The 16,317-nt window shown below is 44.0% G+C and overlaps 1 protein-coding gene across 1 annotated transcript; it reads right to left on the bottom strand.

Moving 5' to 3' along the window:
- Positions 1 to 4,516: 4,516 nt before the first annotated feature.
- On the bottom strand, positions 4,517 to 9,004 carry LOC6500330 (calcium-binding mitochondrial carrier protein SCaMC-3-like). The gene is made up of 2 exons (XM_032456032.2): positions 8,810 to 9,004; positions 4,517 to 5,241 (listed from the first exon to the last, which is right to left on the bottom strand). The coding sequence occupies exons 1-2, from the start codon at positions 9,002 to 9,004 to the stop codon at positions 4,543 to 4,545; spliced, it is 894 nt and encodes a 297-aa protein (XP_032311923.2). The 3' UTR covers positions 4,517 to 4,542.
- Between the last annotated feature and the right edge of the window lie 7,313 nt (positions 9,005 to 16,317).

Genomic DNA, 16,317 nt, shown 5'->3' on the forward strand with positions numbered 1-16,317 from the left:
CATGCTTAAATTAATTGTGTATTTGTGTGTATAATATTTGTGTATTCATGCTTAAATTATTTGTGTACTACATTTAATGTTTTTTTGTGTGTATGTTAAAATAGAGAAATGTTTTGTGTGTGTGTTAAAATGGAGAAATGTTTTGTGTTAAAAATAGAAAAATATTCTATGTGTATGTTAAAAAATCGAGAGGTTCATAAAGCGCTCTTCAATTCCTCAAGTCTGATTTATGCAAAATTTTTCCTGATCTAGTTTTAATTGTGACTCCGCGATTCTCTTGTACCTCCTCCGGTCTGAAACGTTGTTTTTCTTTAGTTTTAATTTGCTTATTAGCGACGAAAACCTTATCCCTCGACTCATATTGTCTAGGTTCAGTCCTATTTTTATTATGTCTTATATTGGCCATAGTCTGGTTTCGCTCTTTTAAGTAAGGGTATTTTATAGTTATATCTCCAATGTTCGGAGGTTGTTTAGTACCGTTGGGCAAAGGAGACCCCTTTCGTTGTCCGACACTATCATTCTAGGCACCGTAAAGTAATGTAGGGCCTATAGCAGTGTTTCGCGGAGGTGAATTGATCTTTTACCAATCTCTGCGTTATTCGAATTTTATACAGCTTAAAATTCTCAAAGCATGGATTGGAAGTACTTAAGTACTAGTACGTATTTCGATCTAGTAAGCAATGCGTGATTCTAACATTGTCAGCAGCAGATTCAACGTAAAAGGGAGTAGGTAATGGGGTGGAGCCGGCGGAGTGTTTTTGGCTAACTAAGTTCTTACTCGCGCCGGTGTCGATAAGAAACCTTAACTTGCTGCCATTCCTCGCGTTGTATTCTATGTATGGCACGCTGGATAGGCGTCTGTCATAAAATTTGCTTTTCGTAAGCGTTCTCATCATCGGCCTTACGGTTTGGGACATCATACTCGAGGCTCGTGTCGTGGGCGCGCACCGCTTCTTCTTCGTAAGCAGTCTGACAAGCAAAATCTTGCGTGTCGTTTTCAGGCATTGTCACCACGCTAGACGGAACCGCCGTCATGTGGTACAATCGTTGTGCCTTCCTGAAGGGATTCGAACCAGGCGCAGTATTTTGGGACCTATCATCGTTTCCACTGTGTACGCCAAAGCCGGACTGATAAGACTGGCCAGACCGGCTTGACTCCATCTTAATGGCTGGTCGCGGCCCTTGGAATCTATTAAAACCTCGCGAGTTACCGGATGAACTATCGTTAAAGTTCATGCCCGACGGTGCCCTTATTAGTGGTTGGAGTGAAGACGAATACCGTGGGGATGCTAATGGAGTCGCATAGCGCGATGCGCTTGTCGGGTAACGGGGTTGAAGAAATGGGGTGAACCTATTCACGTGTTCCACACGTGCATTTCCCCTGACAAATACATTCTGCAGCTCTAGGCAAAAGGAATATGCCTCAGGCAAATTTTTTGGGCCCCGAATAATGAGTAACTTAGAGGCATCGCCGTTGAGCCCCCTTACGAAAACATCCAGCGCCTTGTCCCTATACATCTCAATTAGGGCGCTGGCCACGTTAGGCGCATGCTCTGCTTGTTTTAATTTATTTAGAATCAAGGAAAAGTGATTATTGACCTCATTATAGAACTGTTCCAGAGTTCTACCTGCTTGAGTCAATTGGCTCAGTTTATATTCAAGGGTTCGGACGTCTCGCTTGTCGGCGTAGTGAAGCGAGAGAACCCGCTTAATTACCGACCAATTATCATCTTCTACATTGTAAGAAGAAAGCGCCAAGCAGGTTACGTCTTTCTTAATATCTTCCTTTACTCCTATAACCTGGTCTACTAGGGTCTTAAGGCTCTAGTCGAATTTTTGAAGGGTAGATTTGATTTCTTCCATTTTAAGAGGGAGGAACAAATATTTTGTTCGGAAAAAATATTATAGAACCTGTTCTAAGGGGCCACAAGAGAATGACGTGTAAAGTCTTATAAAAATAATAGGTAAGTAAGTAATTCAATTCTTTAAATTCTTGCAATATAGTTTGGTATTTGTAATTTTAATGATTATGGTTATAATAAAAGAGAATTTTTAATCTTTATTTGACTTGAGAAGAAAGGGAGGAAGCGCTTTACTCACCCTTTACGAGCATAAGTGTATCAATATTGTAGTGTTCGTGTTGGTCTTCTTTAAATTCTTCTGATGATGAGAAAAAAGAAAATTTTTTAAATATGTGGAATAACAGAATTCAATATTATTTAATTATAACAGGGTGTAAAGTGAACGTGTATTTTGTTATATTCTTGTTGTTCTTTCTGTTGCATACTTTTTAATTTTTCCTTTGTGTTGCGTACTTTTAATTTTTCTTTTTTTGTTGCATACTTTTAATTTTTCTTTTGTGTGTTGTGTATTTTTAGTTTGGGGTTTTTTTGTGTTCTTTTTATTTCTTTGGCACTGGGCGCGGTGGTCCGTATTGTTCCGTTTTAGCCCGTAGGCCTACTCAGGTACGGTTGCACACACAACCCACTGGGCAGCTTTTTTTGGGTGCATTCCACACCTCTTAGCGTTTCCAGTAGGTTGCCACACACCATTTTTTTATTTTTATTTTTGATTTATTCTTCTTGCCACTCGCAAATATGCTCACGGTGGTTCTCTTTATTTTTTTTATAAACGGCAATATTTTAACACTCGCGAATATGACTGTGACAAACCGCCGCAGTGCGTAATTTCGTTTCTCTTTTATAACAGAACAAAAACCCTTTTTATATTATTTTTTGTTTATAATTCTTGCCACTCACGAATGTCTTCGCGGTGGTTCTCTTTATTTTTTTATATGAAGCAATATTTTAGCACTCGCGGATATGCCATGGTAGCAAACCGCCGCAGTGGGTAATTGCTTCATTATTTTTATCACAACACAGATTTTGCTTTTACTCTTTGTTTCTTTATGCAACTTTTTTATAATTTTTCAATTTCATTTTCACTCCTACATTCTCTCTTTCCTATTTGTCTTTTCCCTTTTTTTTTAATACTTTATTATTATTTTATTTTATTAATTTCCTTACATACTTTTATACTTTTACTTTTCCTGTTGTAATCTTTATTTTTCTTACTTTCTTTTTTGTTTTTTTTTTTCGAGAAAAATTTTTGCTACTTTATTCTTATATTTTTACACTTTTACTTTTATATTACTTTTGCTCTTTATTTTTCCTATTTTCTTTTGTTTATATTTTGAGAAAAATCTTTGCTACTTTGTTTATATTTTTTCCTATCTACTTTACTTTTCCTTTTTTTTTTATCTTGAGAAAACTCTACGTCTTCATTACTTTACTTTTATATTTTTTCCTAACCATTTTTTCTTTTTCTTTTCTTTTTATTTTGAGAAAACTTTACGTTACTTTGCTTTTGCACTTTTCTATCTATTTTTCCATTTTTTTATTATTTTATTATTTTTATTATTTTTTTTTGAAAAATTTTATTACTTTACTTTTATAGACTTTCCTATCCACTTTTTCTTTCTCTTTTCTTTTTATTTTGAGAAAGATTTTTACACTTTTATACCTTTTTTTATTCATTTTTTCTTTTTTGTTTTGGAAAAAAAAAATTTTTTAAACCCATAATTCACATTCACTCTACTTATCTGCTCGGGCGCCAGTTAAGGTGTCCTTCCATGGTACCTGATGAAAAGTCGTTAGTTCATCTTTGGATAACGTTGGAAGTACAATTTATTCGTGTCGCTTAATATTAAAAATCGGTTTTGTATGTTCTTATTTAACGGAAGGGGTATATTTTTATATGTCGATGGAGAATGTTGGAGTTGGTTCAGCTTCGTAGTTCGGCGGTTAAGAATAGACTGACTTCCCGGAGTTGTGACCCTCCGATCGACAGTTCGATATCGGCCGATCACCCACTCCAACACTATGTGTGGTGTCAGCATGTGCGGTGTCGGCGTGTGTGGTGTCAGAGGGTGAAGTGTCAGCTATCCGGAGTCAAGAGTCAGCGTAACACTCAGGGTGTGTGTCAGCTTTCCCGCAACATTCTAGTCAGCGTACATAGTTGCACTCTTGCGACATACCCGGATGTACTTGAACCCACAGCACTTGAATATTGGGAATTGCTTATGATGTGGATTGGGGTTTAAGAGTCTGGGGTCGAGTTCGAGGCGTAGTCGTAACTTATATATATAAAATAAATTACATGGTGTATGCGTTAGATTTGTTTTGTTTGTTAGCTTTAGTCACAATTAATCTCGTTGGCTTCATTTGCAATACGATTTAAGAGAAAGTGTTACTAAACTTAACAAATAAAATGCTACAAAAGTTCAGCCTCGCCGCCGACAGCTCCGAAGCGTACAAGTCGGCATTATAGTAGGTATATATATATTTATATTATAAACTATTATAATCACATTGTAAACGTTAAGTGTTTCTCATTAATTTGTTAAATCCAATGAATCTATGCAAAAACGAGTACATCGTAGTTTTAATGTCTTTTTCCGTGTGCACAAGCTGTCGTCGATCGATTCGATACGAAATTCCTAACACTCAGCCTGCCTCGGTACAGCCCCGTGAGGCCCTCCTGTCACACGATCTTGCGGAACAGGCCCGTCATAGTCTCTTCGCTTCTATGCGCATCGCTGCTCTTCAGGGGGATCTGGGTCTTACGCTTTTGATTGGCAATTGTTTCGGCGACTTGTGCCTGTAGCCAAGTCCGCACCAGCGCCAGGGGGTAGGAGCAGAGCTGGCCGAGCGCACTCGATGTGCTGCCACAAGCGAGGAGCACCAGGAAACTGGGCTGCTCGTTGTTGTCGTGGCTGGCCATGTATCGTCGTTTTAGAGTCTCATATACGGCCAGATCGATGCCGGCGTATGGCAGGATTCCCAGGATGTTCGGCACATAGCCCCTGTAGAAGCTTCGCGCACCCTCGTGTTTATAGATCTTTGCCGCAGCATCTGCGATGCCGGCGTACTGACCAGTCTTCCTCAGCGCCAGGCGCGTCTTTAATACTTCCATGGGGTAGATGATGGTCTGGGAAATGCCACCGGCCGCCGCTCCAGCATAGAAGCGCTCGACGATGCGCATCTGCCGGCTGGCATCCTCTCCACGGATCAGTCGCTTCATCTGCTCGTAGGCAGCAATCTTAAGGGCGGTTTCGGGAGCAATCTTTAAGACATTGATGCCGTTGCCGCGCCACATACTCCGCGATCCGCCTTCATTAAGCATGATCTGCATACATTCTGATATTCCCATTCTTTGCGTTTGTACCTGTAAGTGCGCTATCTTTGGCAGAGTCGCCTACTCCTGTCGGCTTCTTCGGCTCCAATCTCACTCCCGCTTTTTCTGACTGAAAGTCAGGCAGGATTTCCCTCGCCCACTTAATTATCTCAGCCTGATCGGGGTTGGATTCCGCCGATGGGTCTGCCCTCATCAGAATGAAGGCCGCTCTCCTCCTATCCTTATAGGAGCCCTTCCGCTGCAAGGGGCCAGCAGTCGCCGGACCGGGGCCTTCCTTAGGGATACCGCCGGTGCGAGAGGAGCTCGACCCTGGGATCTTGCCCCCCACACCGTTCGGTGGTCCCATAGTGGGCCCCATTTTGGGGGTTGGTGCCTTGGCATCTCCCCCTACACCAGCGCAGCTCGCCTCCGGAAGTTGTCCCTCAGTGGGGAGCTTCGCCATCCCAGCATCTCTTTGGCCTCTGTCTGCCTTGGAGTTTGACGGATCCATGATCCCATTTCTGGACTTTCTTGGGGAGTTCCGTTCTCCACTATTTTTGTTTGTATTTTTGTTTAAGTTTGGACCCACGGATAGGCGGGAAGGGGTTCGTCCATCGTGACATAGCCCGCTTATTATGATAAGCCTGATTGAAACTGAGGGGTCGGCCGGTCCCCCAGAGTCCGCATATTAACGTCCGTGCACCCCCCGGACATGCATCCCTCGGCATATGCTGTTCCACCTTGGATTGGGGTGATTTGAGGAAGGGAGTGCTCTTCTCCCCGCCCGACTACAATTCGCCAGCGTCCTCGGCAGAGACATGACCTTACCGGAACCTGTTACCAGCCGTCCTCACGTGGAGAGTATAGTCGCACTACCAGCGGTGTACACAGATACGGCACATGAACTCATGCGTTTCTCCCCCTGTAGTACCCGTTGGCTGACGGCCTTAATTTTCCTAACATTTAAATAAAGATTTCAGCGCTTCGTTCAGAAAAGTCGGCTTGATTTACGTGTTAGGCTCTAGGGACCTGGGAGTGTCCCAACATTCTGAAATACTTTGCCATCCGGAAAGCATTCCTTTACCGAGGGTGTGAAAGGAGGGAGGACGTAGTATACAGGACTACCTGAATCAAGATCTGTTGACGCATTACCAGCCAGTGAAGAGTGGCGTCAAATTTCTGAAATGGATGATGAAATTAGAAACGAGTCTGGCGATCTCAATATTGGAGTTGAACACGGTTCATGGAGAAGCTCTGGGTGTAGTCTCACTGGACCGTTCGCAGGATTCGACAATGGAACTTTGTCAAGACAAACAGTGATAAACTCAGGTTAGTTCGTGTCGCTTGAAGGTACAAGCACGCCAAAAAGCGCGAACCCAACAAATCACGTTGTGTCTCAACCATATGGTGAAATAGCTACACAGATGTTCGAGCATCACACGAACACGGGTATCGCTTGAAATGTTCATTGGGTAACAGCTCCTAATATGCAGGAAAGAACTGAGCGAAGTCCAATCGCGACCACGACTATCCATGTTCACGGTCAAAGTATTAATGCAGTGCAAGCAGCACCAGCACCAACAATTAGCGCAGCCGGATTTATACCAAGCAATGCAACACAAACAGTTCCAATGTGGAATACGGTTGGATACATGGAAAATGATGTTGCATACACTGCACGACGCAGCCAAATTTGGATTCCAAGGCAACTCAGCAGGATTTGTACCGTCAGCTGCTAGAATAGGTCTTACACCGAATGTAAATCCCAATACGGCGGGTTCAAACCCTAACAGTGCAGCATTTAATACTGGTGGAATAGGCGGTCACATGCTGTCGTTTGCGAATACTCAGTTCGTACATGCAGGTTGCTGGTAGCTGTCCAGTGATCTAAAGCTGGATTGGGGCAGACATCGTTTAGCAGCGGGTGGGGGCAATCTAGTTACCTTCGACAACTGGCTCTTTGTCGTAGCAATGTGAATTATTCAATTGCTTGTTCCGGCTGGCTGTGCCTCCGTGGCAGGAGTAGAGCCGGCTGGTTGAAGATCAGTGGCAGGGGTCAGCGGTAGGTTGCTGCCGCTGGTGGCCCTCGTCGCTATAGCTCCCAAGGCTCCAAAGGTTGGGTAGTGGTGACCACCAAGGTTGGCAGCCACTGGAGAATCGAGTGGTCGCTTCGACTTGCTTCCTTCTTCGGAAGTTTACGGTGGGAGATACTTTTCTCCGTTGTTACGGCCCTTAAGGCACGATAACCAAATTTAATGAATGTGACGGCTAAAGCCGGAGTTTCATGATCGAGCTAGTGCTCTTTATACCAAATCCAATTTAAAACTATACTTAAGAATTGACAAAAGCTAAAGCCTGGCCTAATGCCCGTGGCAGACCGCTGACCTTGCACATTTTGCAGAAGTCATACGATTGGTGTCCACCAATCAGACAAAGCCACATCAGACAAAAGCCGCAAATTGCACATAACGGTCCAACATGCAGGCTAAGCTTTCGGGCCCGTTAGGCTGGATCCAACTTAAGGTGGACCACACAAGAGGGTGTTAATAATAGTAATAAAAATGATTAACATTAATAAAAATGGATCATTATTGGATAAGAATTGGCCTACTCAGCCTACGCTGGGAGTTGGTTGTTAACTACTCCCCCCTTAAATTGGACGCCGTCCTCGGTGACAGCCAATTCGTCCATGGACCTTTGTAACTGGGATGTCTCTCGTTTGCGCCTGCAAAGTTGTTGGAGCAGGATTAAGCCGCATAGTGCGAGGCTAACGGCGACTCTCGCGGCGAACCAAATCTTCGGGGATCCTCCGGCCGACACGTCATCTCTGAGCTCCTGCATCAAACGCAGGTTATGCTCGTTCAATTAGAGGGGAGGCCGCAATACCCGAGCTCTTATTCACAGCGTAGTTGAGGTTCAGATACACGGAGTCGTTGCTCACCGCCTTCCTCTCGAAAGTAATAAGGTGGGTCCCTATTATAGATGTTGTGGGACCGTCATCGATAGTAATCCTCGTTAATTTTCGTTGACGATTATTATTCCGTTGTCCTCAATTGTAAGGGGTTCCAGGTTGCTGGGCCGCGTCCGGCTTGTAGCCGCCCCGCCTGCATGTAAATGCCTGGCGCACGTGTCGCCTTTTTGAAAAATGTGGGCAAGTTGGTAGAAGCGCAATCAGCGACTGCTAGGATTCCATCATGACATTCCGCCACGATGTTGTCTTCTGTTTGTAGCATAGTATGGCAGTGTGCGACAAGAAAAGCAGGACTTTCTTACAAATAAGCTTAACTCTAGGATACTGAACTATGACATGTATGATGACATTAGATTGGAAAATTTTAATCTTAGATACATCCATTAGGCTAACTATGGGGACCTCTGTGAGCTGTTCGTCAAAAATAGCCTTTAGGTCATTACGGTTGAAAATAATAGGGTTTATGATGTTGTTTTTAGCGAGTGTAATAGTGAGCATACAGTTTGGCATTTCGGATATAAGCATTCTATTTCTGGCGAGGAGTGTTTCGAACAAATGACCTGAGTCGACAAGCCCGTCCCTTTTCTCCTTGTCCAAGGAGATCCAATTTACTGTGTCTGTGAACAAATTAATATGTTTCTGTGTCTCTGTGTTAACAAAAACCTGTCTATTGTTGGCCTCGATAAGCGATGCTTGATTGGTTTTAATTCTACTAAGATCATCCGCGTCGGGTGTACCCGCCACGACCTTAAGGACTGAGCCCAAAAAATTGAGGCTCCTTGCCATTCTATGGTGTATCTTAAGCTCATCCAAAATGTTCTGGGAGTGGTCGATGTCAACTTTCAGCAGCTTCCTCATGTGGGATTGTGGGAACAATTCCAGCATTCCGACCGAGGAGTCAATTATGCTAGCATACTCGGACAGATTTGTCGAGTGCCTGGGATGTATTTTGCATGCGAGAAGTCGGTGATTCTCGCGCTTGCGGTGGACCGCAGTATAATGGGTATAATGGCAAGCCAGTGGCGAAGCCTTATATAAGGGCGAATGTGTCAGGCCTATCTGATGTTGTCCTTATGGACCACCCTCCCCTTAATGAGAACAGATGTTCCCAGATCTGCTTCCACACGCTCTTCTGAATAAAGCGGTGTCAATTTGTTCCCTAGTCTCTTGTTGTTGCGCAGAGTATACTTTCACCGACTTCGAAAACTCGGTTCTGCCTCGAAGGATTAACCCTGTATAAGTTAGACTACTGTGCCTTGTCAATTTTGGCTTTAATTGCCAGCTTCATCTCATCGCTGCTGGCGTGGATGACCTCCACCGGCCTTAACTCTGTGACCGAATGTACCGACTTATTGTATTGTACCGTAGACCGCAATATTAGTTCTACAGTATGCTCGATTTTTTTTATCAATTTTGAGGCATCTGGCAATTTCCGCCAGGGTACTGTAAAACCTCTCTACTTGGCCATTGGAGCTACTGTATAGCGGTGGCGCATTGACGACATCCATGCTGTACTGGTTTTTCAGCAATGATGTGATTGTTTCAGAGTTAAAGGAGGCCTCATTATCGCAAAATATGGTCTTGGTATTAGGGTAGAACCAATTGGAGGATAGGTGCTCGTACATCTATTATTGCCCTAGAAACCAAGGGCTGTACGATAGCGAATTTGGAAAATTTGTCAATGCAGGTTAAAAAGATTTTTTTGTCGGTCGAAAAAATGTCGATATGCAACATTTCACCAACATATGACGGGATAGGTGTAGTTCCTAATTCCTGCTTCTTGGGATGGCGGTTTCAAGCTGTTCGTTAGCGTTGGTGATGTCGCTGACGAAGTTTTTACAATGCCAAAACTTCGTCGCAGGAAATTCCTGCCTCAAGGCATGTTGGATACGAGCTAGTGTAGGGAAATCACAATGAATTGCGTTCACAACGTTGGCGTTGATGATTTCCTTACCAGATTCAACAAGCGAGTCCTTATTTTTAAAATCAACGATATGGCGGGTTTTATTTCCGAAGATTATGAAACCCCGCCGAAGCGGTTGGCTTGCTTCTTCCAAAATTATTTGGTTTCTAAAGCAATTAAGAGGTTTGTCTGTAGTTTCTATGGTGTATGAGAGCGAACGCTCACTATGCACCGTGGCCGCATCGGACTGGGCCTCAGCCTCTAGGTTATTCAAGGGTTGCCTCGATAGCGCGTCAGCTACCAGGTTTTGCTTCCCGGGTGTGTAAAGCACTTTCCCGTTGTTCTCATCAATAAATGCTTTCCATCGCTTAATCTTAGCGTTGGTGTTTTTGTCGGATACCGCATATGTGAGGGGCTGGTGGTCTGTAAAGATCCGTACCCCCTTGTTACCGTATAGGTAGTTTTGGAGTTTGCCTATTGCCCAGACTATCGCCAATAATTCTCTTTCGTTGGTGGCTTAGTTCAGTTCGCAGTCTTTTAGCGTGCGTGAAATCATGGTAATAGGTCTTTTATTCTGGGACAGTACCGCGCCTATTCCACTCGCTGAGGCGTCGGTGGTTAAGTCAAACGGCAATTTGAAATCAGGGTATGTCAATATGACATCTTCCGATGCCAAAATGTTACGAAGGTGATCGAATGCATTTCGCTGGGTTTCATCAAACCTGACAGCTACTTTTTTCGACATATTCTTGCTGACCGTCCCGTTTTCCCCTTTGAGGATGGCGGTAAGAGGTCTAGCAATAGAGGCAAAATTCTTTACAAAGCTCCTGTAATAACTCGCCAGGCCGAGGAAAGACCTGAGGCTAAACAGATTTCTTGGCTCTGGGAACTCTTTTATTGCCCTGACTTTTTCTGGGGTTTTGTCCCTCCTCTGGTGGCAATAAATCCTAAAAATTCAACGCTCCCTTTAAAGAACTTTGTCTTTTCCCGTGCCACCCTCATGTTGGCATCGAGTAGGCGCCCAAGCACTGTGTCAAGGTGCTTGACATGATCCGTTTCATTTTCGGAAAAGATAATAACGTCGTCAACGTTGACGTAGCATATTTTGCCGATTTCTTCCCGCAGCACATCGTCGATGGGTCTTTGGAAAATACTCCCAGCGTTCTTTAGACCGAAGGGTAGTCGGCAAAATTCGTATTTCCCACCATTGACTGAGAACGAGGCCTTCTCTCGGTCCTTTTTAGCCAGGTATATTTGATGGTACCCTGACCTTAAGTCTAGGGTGGTAAAGAATTTAGCTTTCCCCAAGTTCGCTAGAATCATGGGTATTCTTGGCATGGGGTAGTGATCGGCGATAGTTCGCTCGTTCAGCTTTCTGAAGTCGATTACAAATCACTTCTTCTTGATGCCATTATCGTCAGACCCTTTTTTGTCAACCACCCAGGTAGTGCTGTTGTATGGGGATCTGGACGGCCTAATTATGCCATTTTGCAGCAGCTCTTTGATTTCTTTGTTTACAAAGTCCGCTGCCCCCATAGGATAAGGGTATAACCTGGAGTAGATAGGTTCGTCACTCGTCGTTCGAATAGATGACCGAAGTGTTAAAGGTGAGCGCCTCGTTAGAGGTCGAAAACACCTTAATTCTTTTCAGAATAATTTTTTTGAATTCGGCTTTAGCCGAATTTGGCACCACTATATCATCGATTTTTGTGAAATTGACATTCTGACAGTCAAAAAATTTGAGCTTTTCAGTGACGCTTGCGTATTTTATTACGCTGTTGCCTAGGTCCAATGCTACTCCTGCCCGCGTTAGCGAATCGAAGCCTATTATAGCATCGAACGTGTTCAGTGTATCCAAGAGGAAAAATGGGACGTCTAGTCCAAAGATGCGCATTACGCACTTGTTTTTGGCGTCACTGGAGCCGTGCATAGAGCTCACAGTGAAAGGGGTCTCAACCGGCATTACGTTTCTTAGCTCCTTAACGGGCTTCACGTAATTTGTTGCCGCCCCCGTGTCGATGAGAATTTTTACTGTTTTGCCAGCCAACTGTCGGTCGACGAACGGCAGTCGAGAGCGCTCGATAAAAAATGCAGGAGGTCGTTAAGCTCGGCGGTATCGCTATCTTCCTCAATGGTGGCAACCTCAGCCTCAGCTGTGGCGGCATATTCTGTTTCCTCCTGTTGGGGCTGGGCTATATTATTGACGCGTTGGCGTCTTTGGCCCTCTGGGACGAGTTCTGCCTTTTGTAATTGTTATTACTTTGCGGTTTCCCCCAGCTTGTTTCTTGTCTGAATTTAGCCGTTGAGGGGTCTACCTCCATGGGCTCAACTTTATTCTGGTCTAAGGTCTCAGGATCCCTGCGCTTTGGCCAGGAATTTTCCTCATGGACAATTGGTTTTGCTTAGGAATGACGTGCGGATTTTTGTCCTCACCTCTCCATTGCTTTCCCTGACCTTTATTGTTGCGCCTGTTGCCCTCATTGAAAGGGGCCTTGTCTTCCATAGCTTTCGCGTAAGATGCCGCGAACGCACTTCTTTCGATGCTGTTCTCGGCTTTTCGCGCTAACGCTAGTGCAGACGGTGTTTAGGTTGTGCTGGTAGCACGAGTGACCTGAGTGGTCTTTTAAGCCCTCCAATGAATGTATGAAGGGCGTCATCCCGAACCTCCTTATTTAGGATGGTTGCCGTGTCCGAGTTGTGTGACATGACTATTTTGTTGGTGACGAGCGTGAGTTTCCTCTCGACCTCGTCATAGTATGCCATAAGGTCAGCATCTCCTTGCCGAACCATTTCCAAATTTTGCCGTAGCACTCTTAGGGACGTTTTGTCCGCGTATGTGCAATCTAGTCTGGCCAGGATTGCATCGAAATTCAGCACGGTGTTGTGGGACGTGAGGAGCGACCGAGCGGGACCGCAAATTTTTTTTTTAATGATAACAACGGCCTCGTAGTGGGCTTCGTTGCCGTCGTATTTTTTGAATACTTCGTATGCATCTAATGCAGCCTGCCTCCACGAAACGTACTCATCGTGGCTTCCATTAAACGTCGGCAGAGATTTTACTATGTCTAACTTGACATCGCATTTTATTTCAGGGTTCGGCAATGCTCTTTTATAGACTTCTACCCGCGGCGCTTGCACTATCAGCGCGCTAACCTGTGTTCTAACTGCTTCTAATTCTGAGGCGAATTGGCTTCTCAAACACTCTTCCTGATCGGCGAGAGCGGTGCTGACCGCATTTGCGACAAGCGCTTGGATCATGTCCGCGTTCATTTCTAGTTGATGTATGTTCCTAACTTCGGGGCGGAACCCTACTTCTTCGTTATCAATTATATCAAATTCCTGTTTCACTTCCCTATACTCCCAACTCATTGGCAGCTAAGGGAGCTGGGTAGGTTAGCGGTGTTTATACTGGGCAGATACGAGGTGTTTAACGATTGGACACCAGGAAAAAGGTTTCGATGGGTCACTTTTTTGGGATATAAAAGCAGAAAAAAAAATTTTTAGCGAAAACTACTGGATCGTTACCTAAAACGCAAAAATGTTAAATTAATTTGTCCCAAAACACACGAGAGCGAACCAACAGGTATTGGTCAATTCGACTGGGTGTATTATTAGCACAGACACCCTGGATAGCTTCAGTACAAAATTCAATATAGCACAGTGGATAAAATAGTAGCGGAATTCAAGGAGAAAAGCAACCGGCAACCTCTAAATGTGTATAGAGACCAACACTAATAAAGAAAGAAAATATTTCTTTGCATAATTAATTCATGTAAATATTGATTGCCTTGGCGTCAGTGTGCGTTATTGGAGTTATTTAATTTCCTTTATTTCCGGTGCACTCGAAAAACTCCACATGGAACAAAATTAATTAAATCAACTCCAAGAATACGAGTGTACGTAACTTGAGTTGTATGTTTTTTTATTTTTGTAACGTACTTAAAAACAATCTGAACCAGAAATCGAAAATCGAGTCACTTTTATTTATTCGTAGAAAATTCCCACTGCCGGGCATAGGAATTTATATGCACTGTTTAATGAGTATGTGTGTAAGTGTAGACCTTGGCTATTGTTGGCGCTCAGCTACTTACATATTGTAAAACTTCAGGGTTAGAGTTCGAATATTAATAGTAATATTAATCCGTTGGGCGTCAATTATTTGATTGCTTGTGCCGGCTGGCTGTGCCTCCGTGGCAGGGGTAGAGCCGGCTGGTTGAAGATCAGTGGCAGGGGTCAGCGGTAGGTTACTGCCGCTGGTGGCCCTCGTCGCTATAGCTCCCAAGGCTCCAAAGGTTGGGTAGTGGTGACCACCAAGGTTGGCAGCCACTGGAGAATCGAATGGTCGCTTCGACTTGCTTCCTTCTTCGGAAGTTTACGGTGGGAGATACTTTTCTCCGTTGTTACGGCCCTTAAGGCACGATAACCAAATTTAATAAATGTGACGGCTAAAGCCGGAGTTTCATGATCGAGCTAGTGCTCTTTATTCCAAATCCAATTTAAAACTAAACTTAAGAATTGACAAAAGCTAAAGCCTGGCCTAATGCCCGTGGCAGACCGCTGACCTTGCACATTTTGCAGAAGTCATACGATCAGACAAAGCCACATCAGACAAAGCCGCAAATTGCACATAACGGTCCAACACGCAGGCTAAGCTTTCGGGCCCGTTAGGCTGGATCCAACTTAAGGTGGACCACACAAGAGTGTGTTAATAATAGTAATGAAAATGATTAATAATAAAAATGAATAACATTAATAAAAATGGATAATTATTGGATAAGAATTGGCTTGCTCAGCCTACGCTGGGAGTTGGTTGTTAACTTGTGTGCTACAATGGTTACGCCGTACGATTACCAAACAACAGAAAAAGATAAAGGAAGCAGACATATTAAGGAGCGCCTGCTAGTGCACAATATAGTGGAAGGTTCGAGCAAGGACAAGCAGAAAATTGAAGATCCACAAAAATCATTGTGCCCAGTATGTGGCGAGCATGATCTGTCTGAGTGTGCAGGATTTTTGAGTATGACAATCAGGCCTAGAAGTCATTAAGGCTAAACGACTATGTTTCTGCTGTTTTGGAAACCATACTGCTCGAAACTGCAGAGTGAAGAAGCCGTGTAATTTTGATGGATGTAAATTACTGCATAATGAGCTTCTGCACTCGGAACGCCCTACGATAAAGTTCGAAGGAACGGAGGAACTCAAAAAGTTCCTCCGTTCCTCCGGTGATCCGTTCACCTCCGGTGATCACCCGCACTTAAAGTATGTGCTAAAAGGTGTACGCACTGTGGGCAATCTGGACCTGCCAGTGCAAAGTATAGACGACCAAATGCTCAACGACCATCTACACCTTAAATCGGTTCCTGTGTCAACGTATATAGGTGTCAAAGCTCAAATGATCATTGGACTGGACCATATAAAGATTTGCGTACTGCTAGAGGTTCGAGAAGCCGAAAATGATGAACTTGTAGCTTTGCGATGCAAACTGGGATGGTCTGTCTATGCTCGATATGGACTGAACGAGATCATTCCTCCACGTGTACTGCATATTTGCCAGTGTACAGGTGGTACTCGAACCCTTGATGAAGCGGTAAAGGCGTATTTCCGTTGGACTCAATCGGGGTAAGCGTTCCTCTAAAACCACTGAGATCCAAGGAAGACGAGCGGTCGCTGAAAATTATGAACGACACTACAAAATACATTGCCAATGAACGTCGTTGGGAGACCGGTCTGTTGTGGAAATATGAGAATGTAAACTTGCCTGATTCTTACCCTATGGCTCTTAAACGTCTTAAGTGTCTAGAATCAAAAATGATCAAGGATCCAGATTTAAACAATTTCCTGATCGAAACCATGCAAAAATACGCCGAAAAGGGTTACATTCGAAAACTACAAAGGGGTGAGTTAGCCACTAGCCGATGTTCTTGGTACATTCCTGTATTCGTAGTAACTAACCCCAACAAGAAAAAGAAACGTCTAGTCTGGGACGCGCACAAGTGAATGGACTATCGCTGAATGATACCCTCATGAAAGGACCGGATTTGTTGGTGTTCCTGCCAGGAGTACTGTTGCGATTCAGAGAACGCCCTGTCGCTGTAACAGGAGATATTCGAGAGATGTTTTACCAAATTAAAGTTCGTGCCTCCGACCAGTCCTTACAAAAGTTCCTATGGCGAAATGGAGAGAACGATCGCCCCGATCGTAATGCAAGTGATGACCTTTGGTGCTTCCTGTTCCCTATCCCTGGCCAATTTTATACTGAAGAAAAATG

This window comes from Drosophila ananassae, chromosome XR (genome assembly GCF_017639315.1).
Source record: "Drosophila ananassae strain 14024-0371.13 chromosome XR, ASM1763931v2, whole genome shotgun sequence".
Lineage (NCBI taxonomy): Eukaryota > Metazoa > Arthropoda > Insecta > Diptera > Drosophilidae > Drosophila > Drosophila ananassae.

What these genes read in the sequence shown, in the direction of transcription:
- LOC6500330 (XM_032456032.2), bottom strand. Translation starts at nt 9,004, where the DNA reads ATGAGGAAGCTGCTGAAAGTTGACATCGACCACTCCCAGAACATTTTG. An exon ending in TCGAGGCCAACAATAGACAG is followed by an intron (nt 5,242 to 8,809) that starts GTTTTTGTTAAC and finishes ACTCTGCCAAAG; the next exon opens with ATAGCGCACTTACAGGTACA.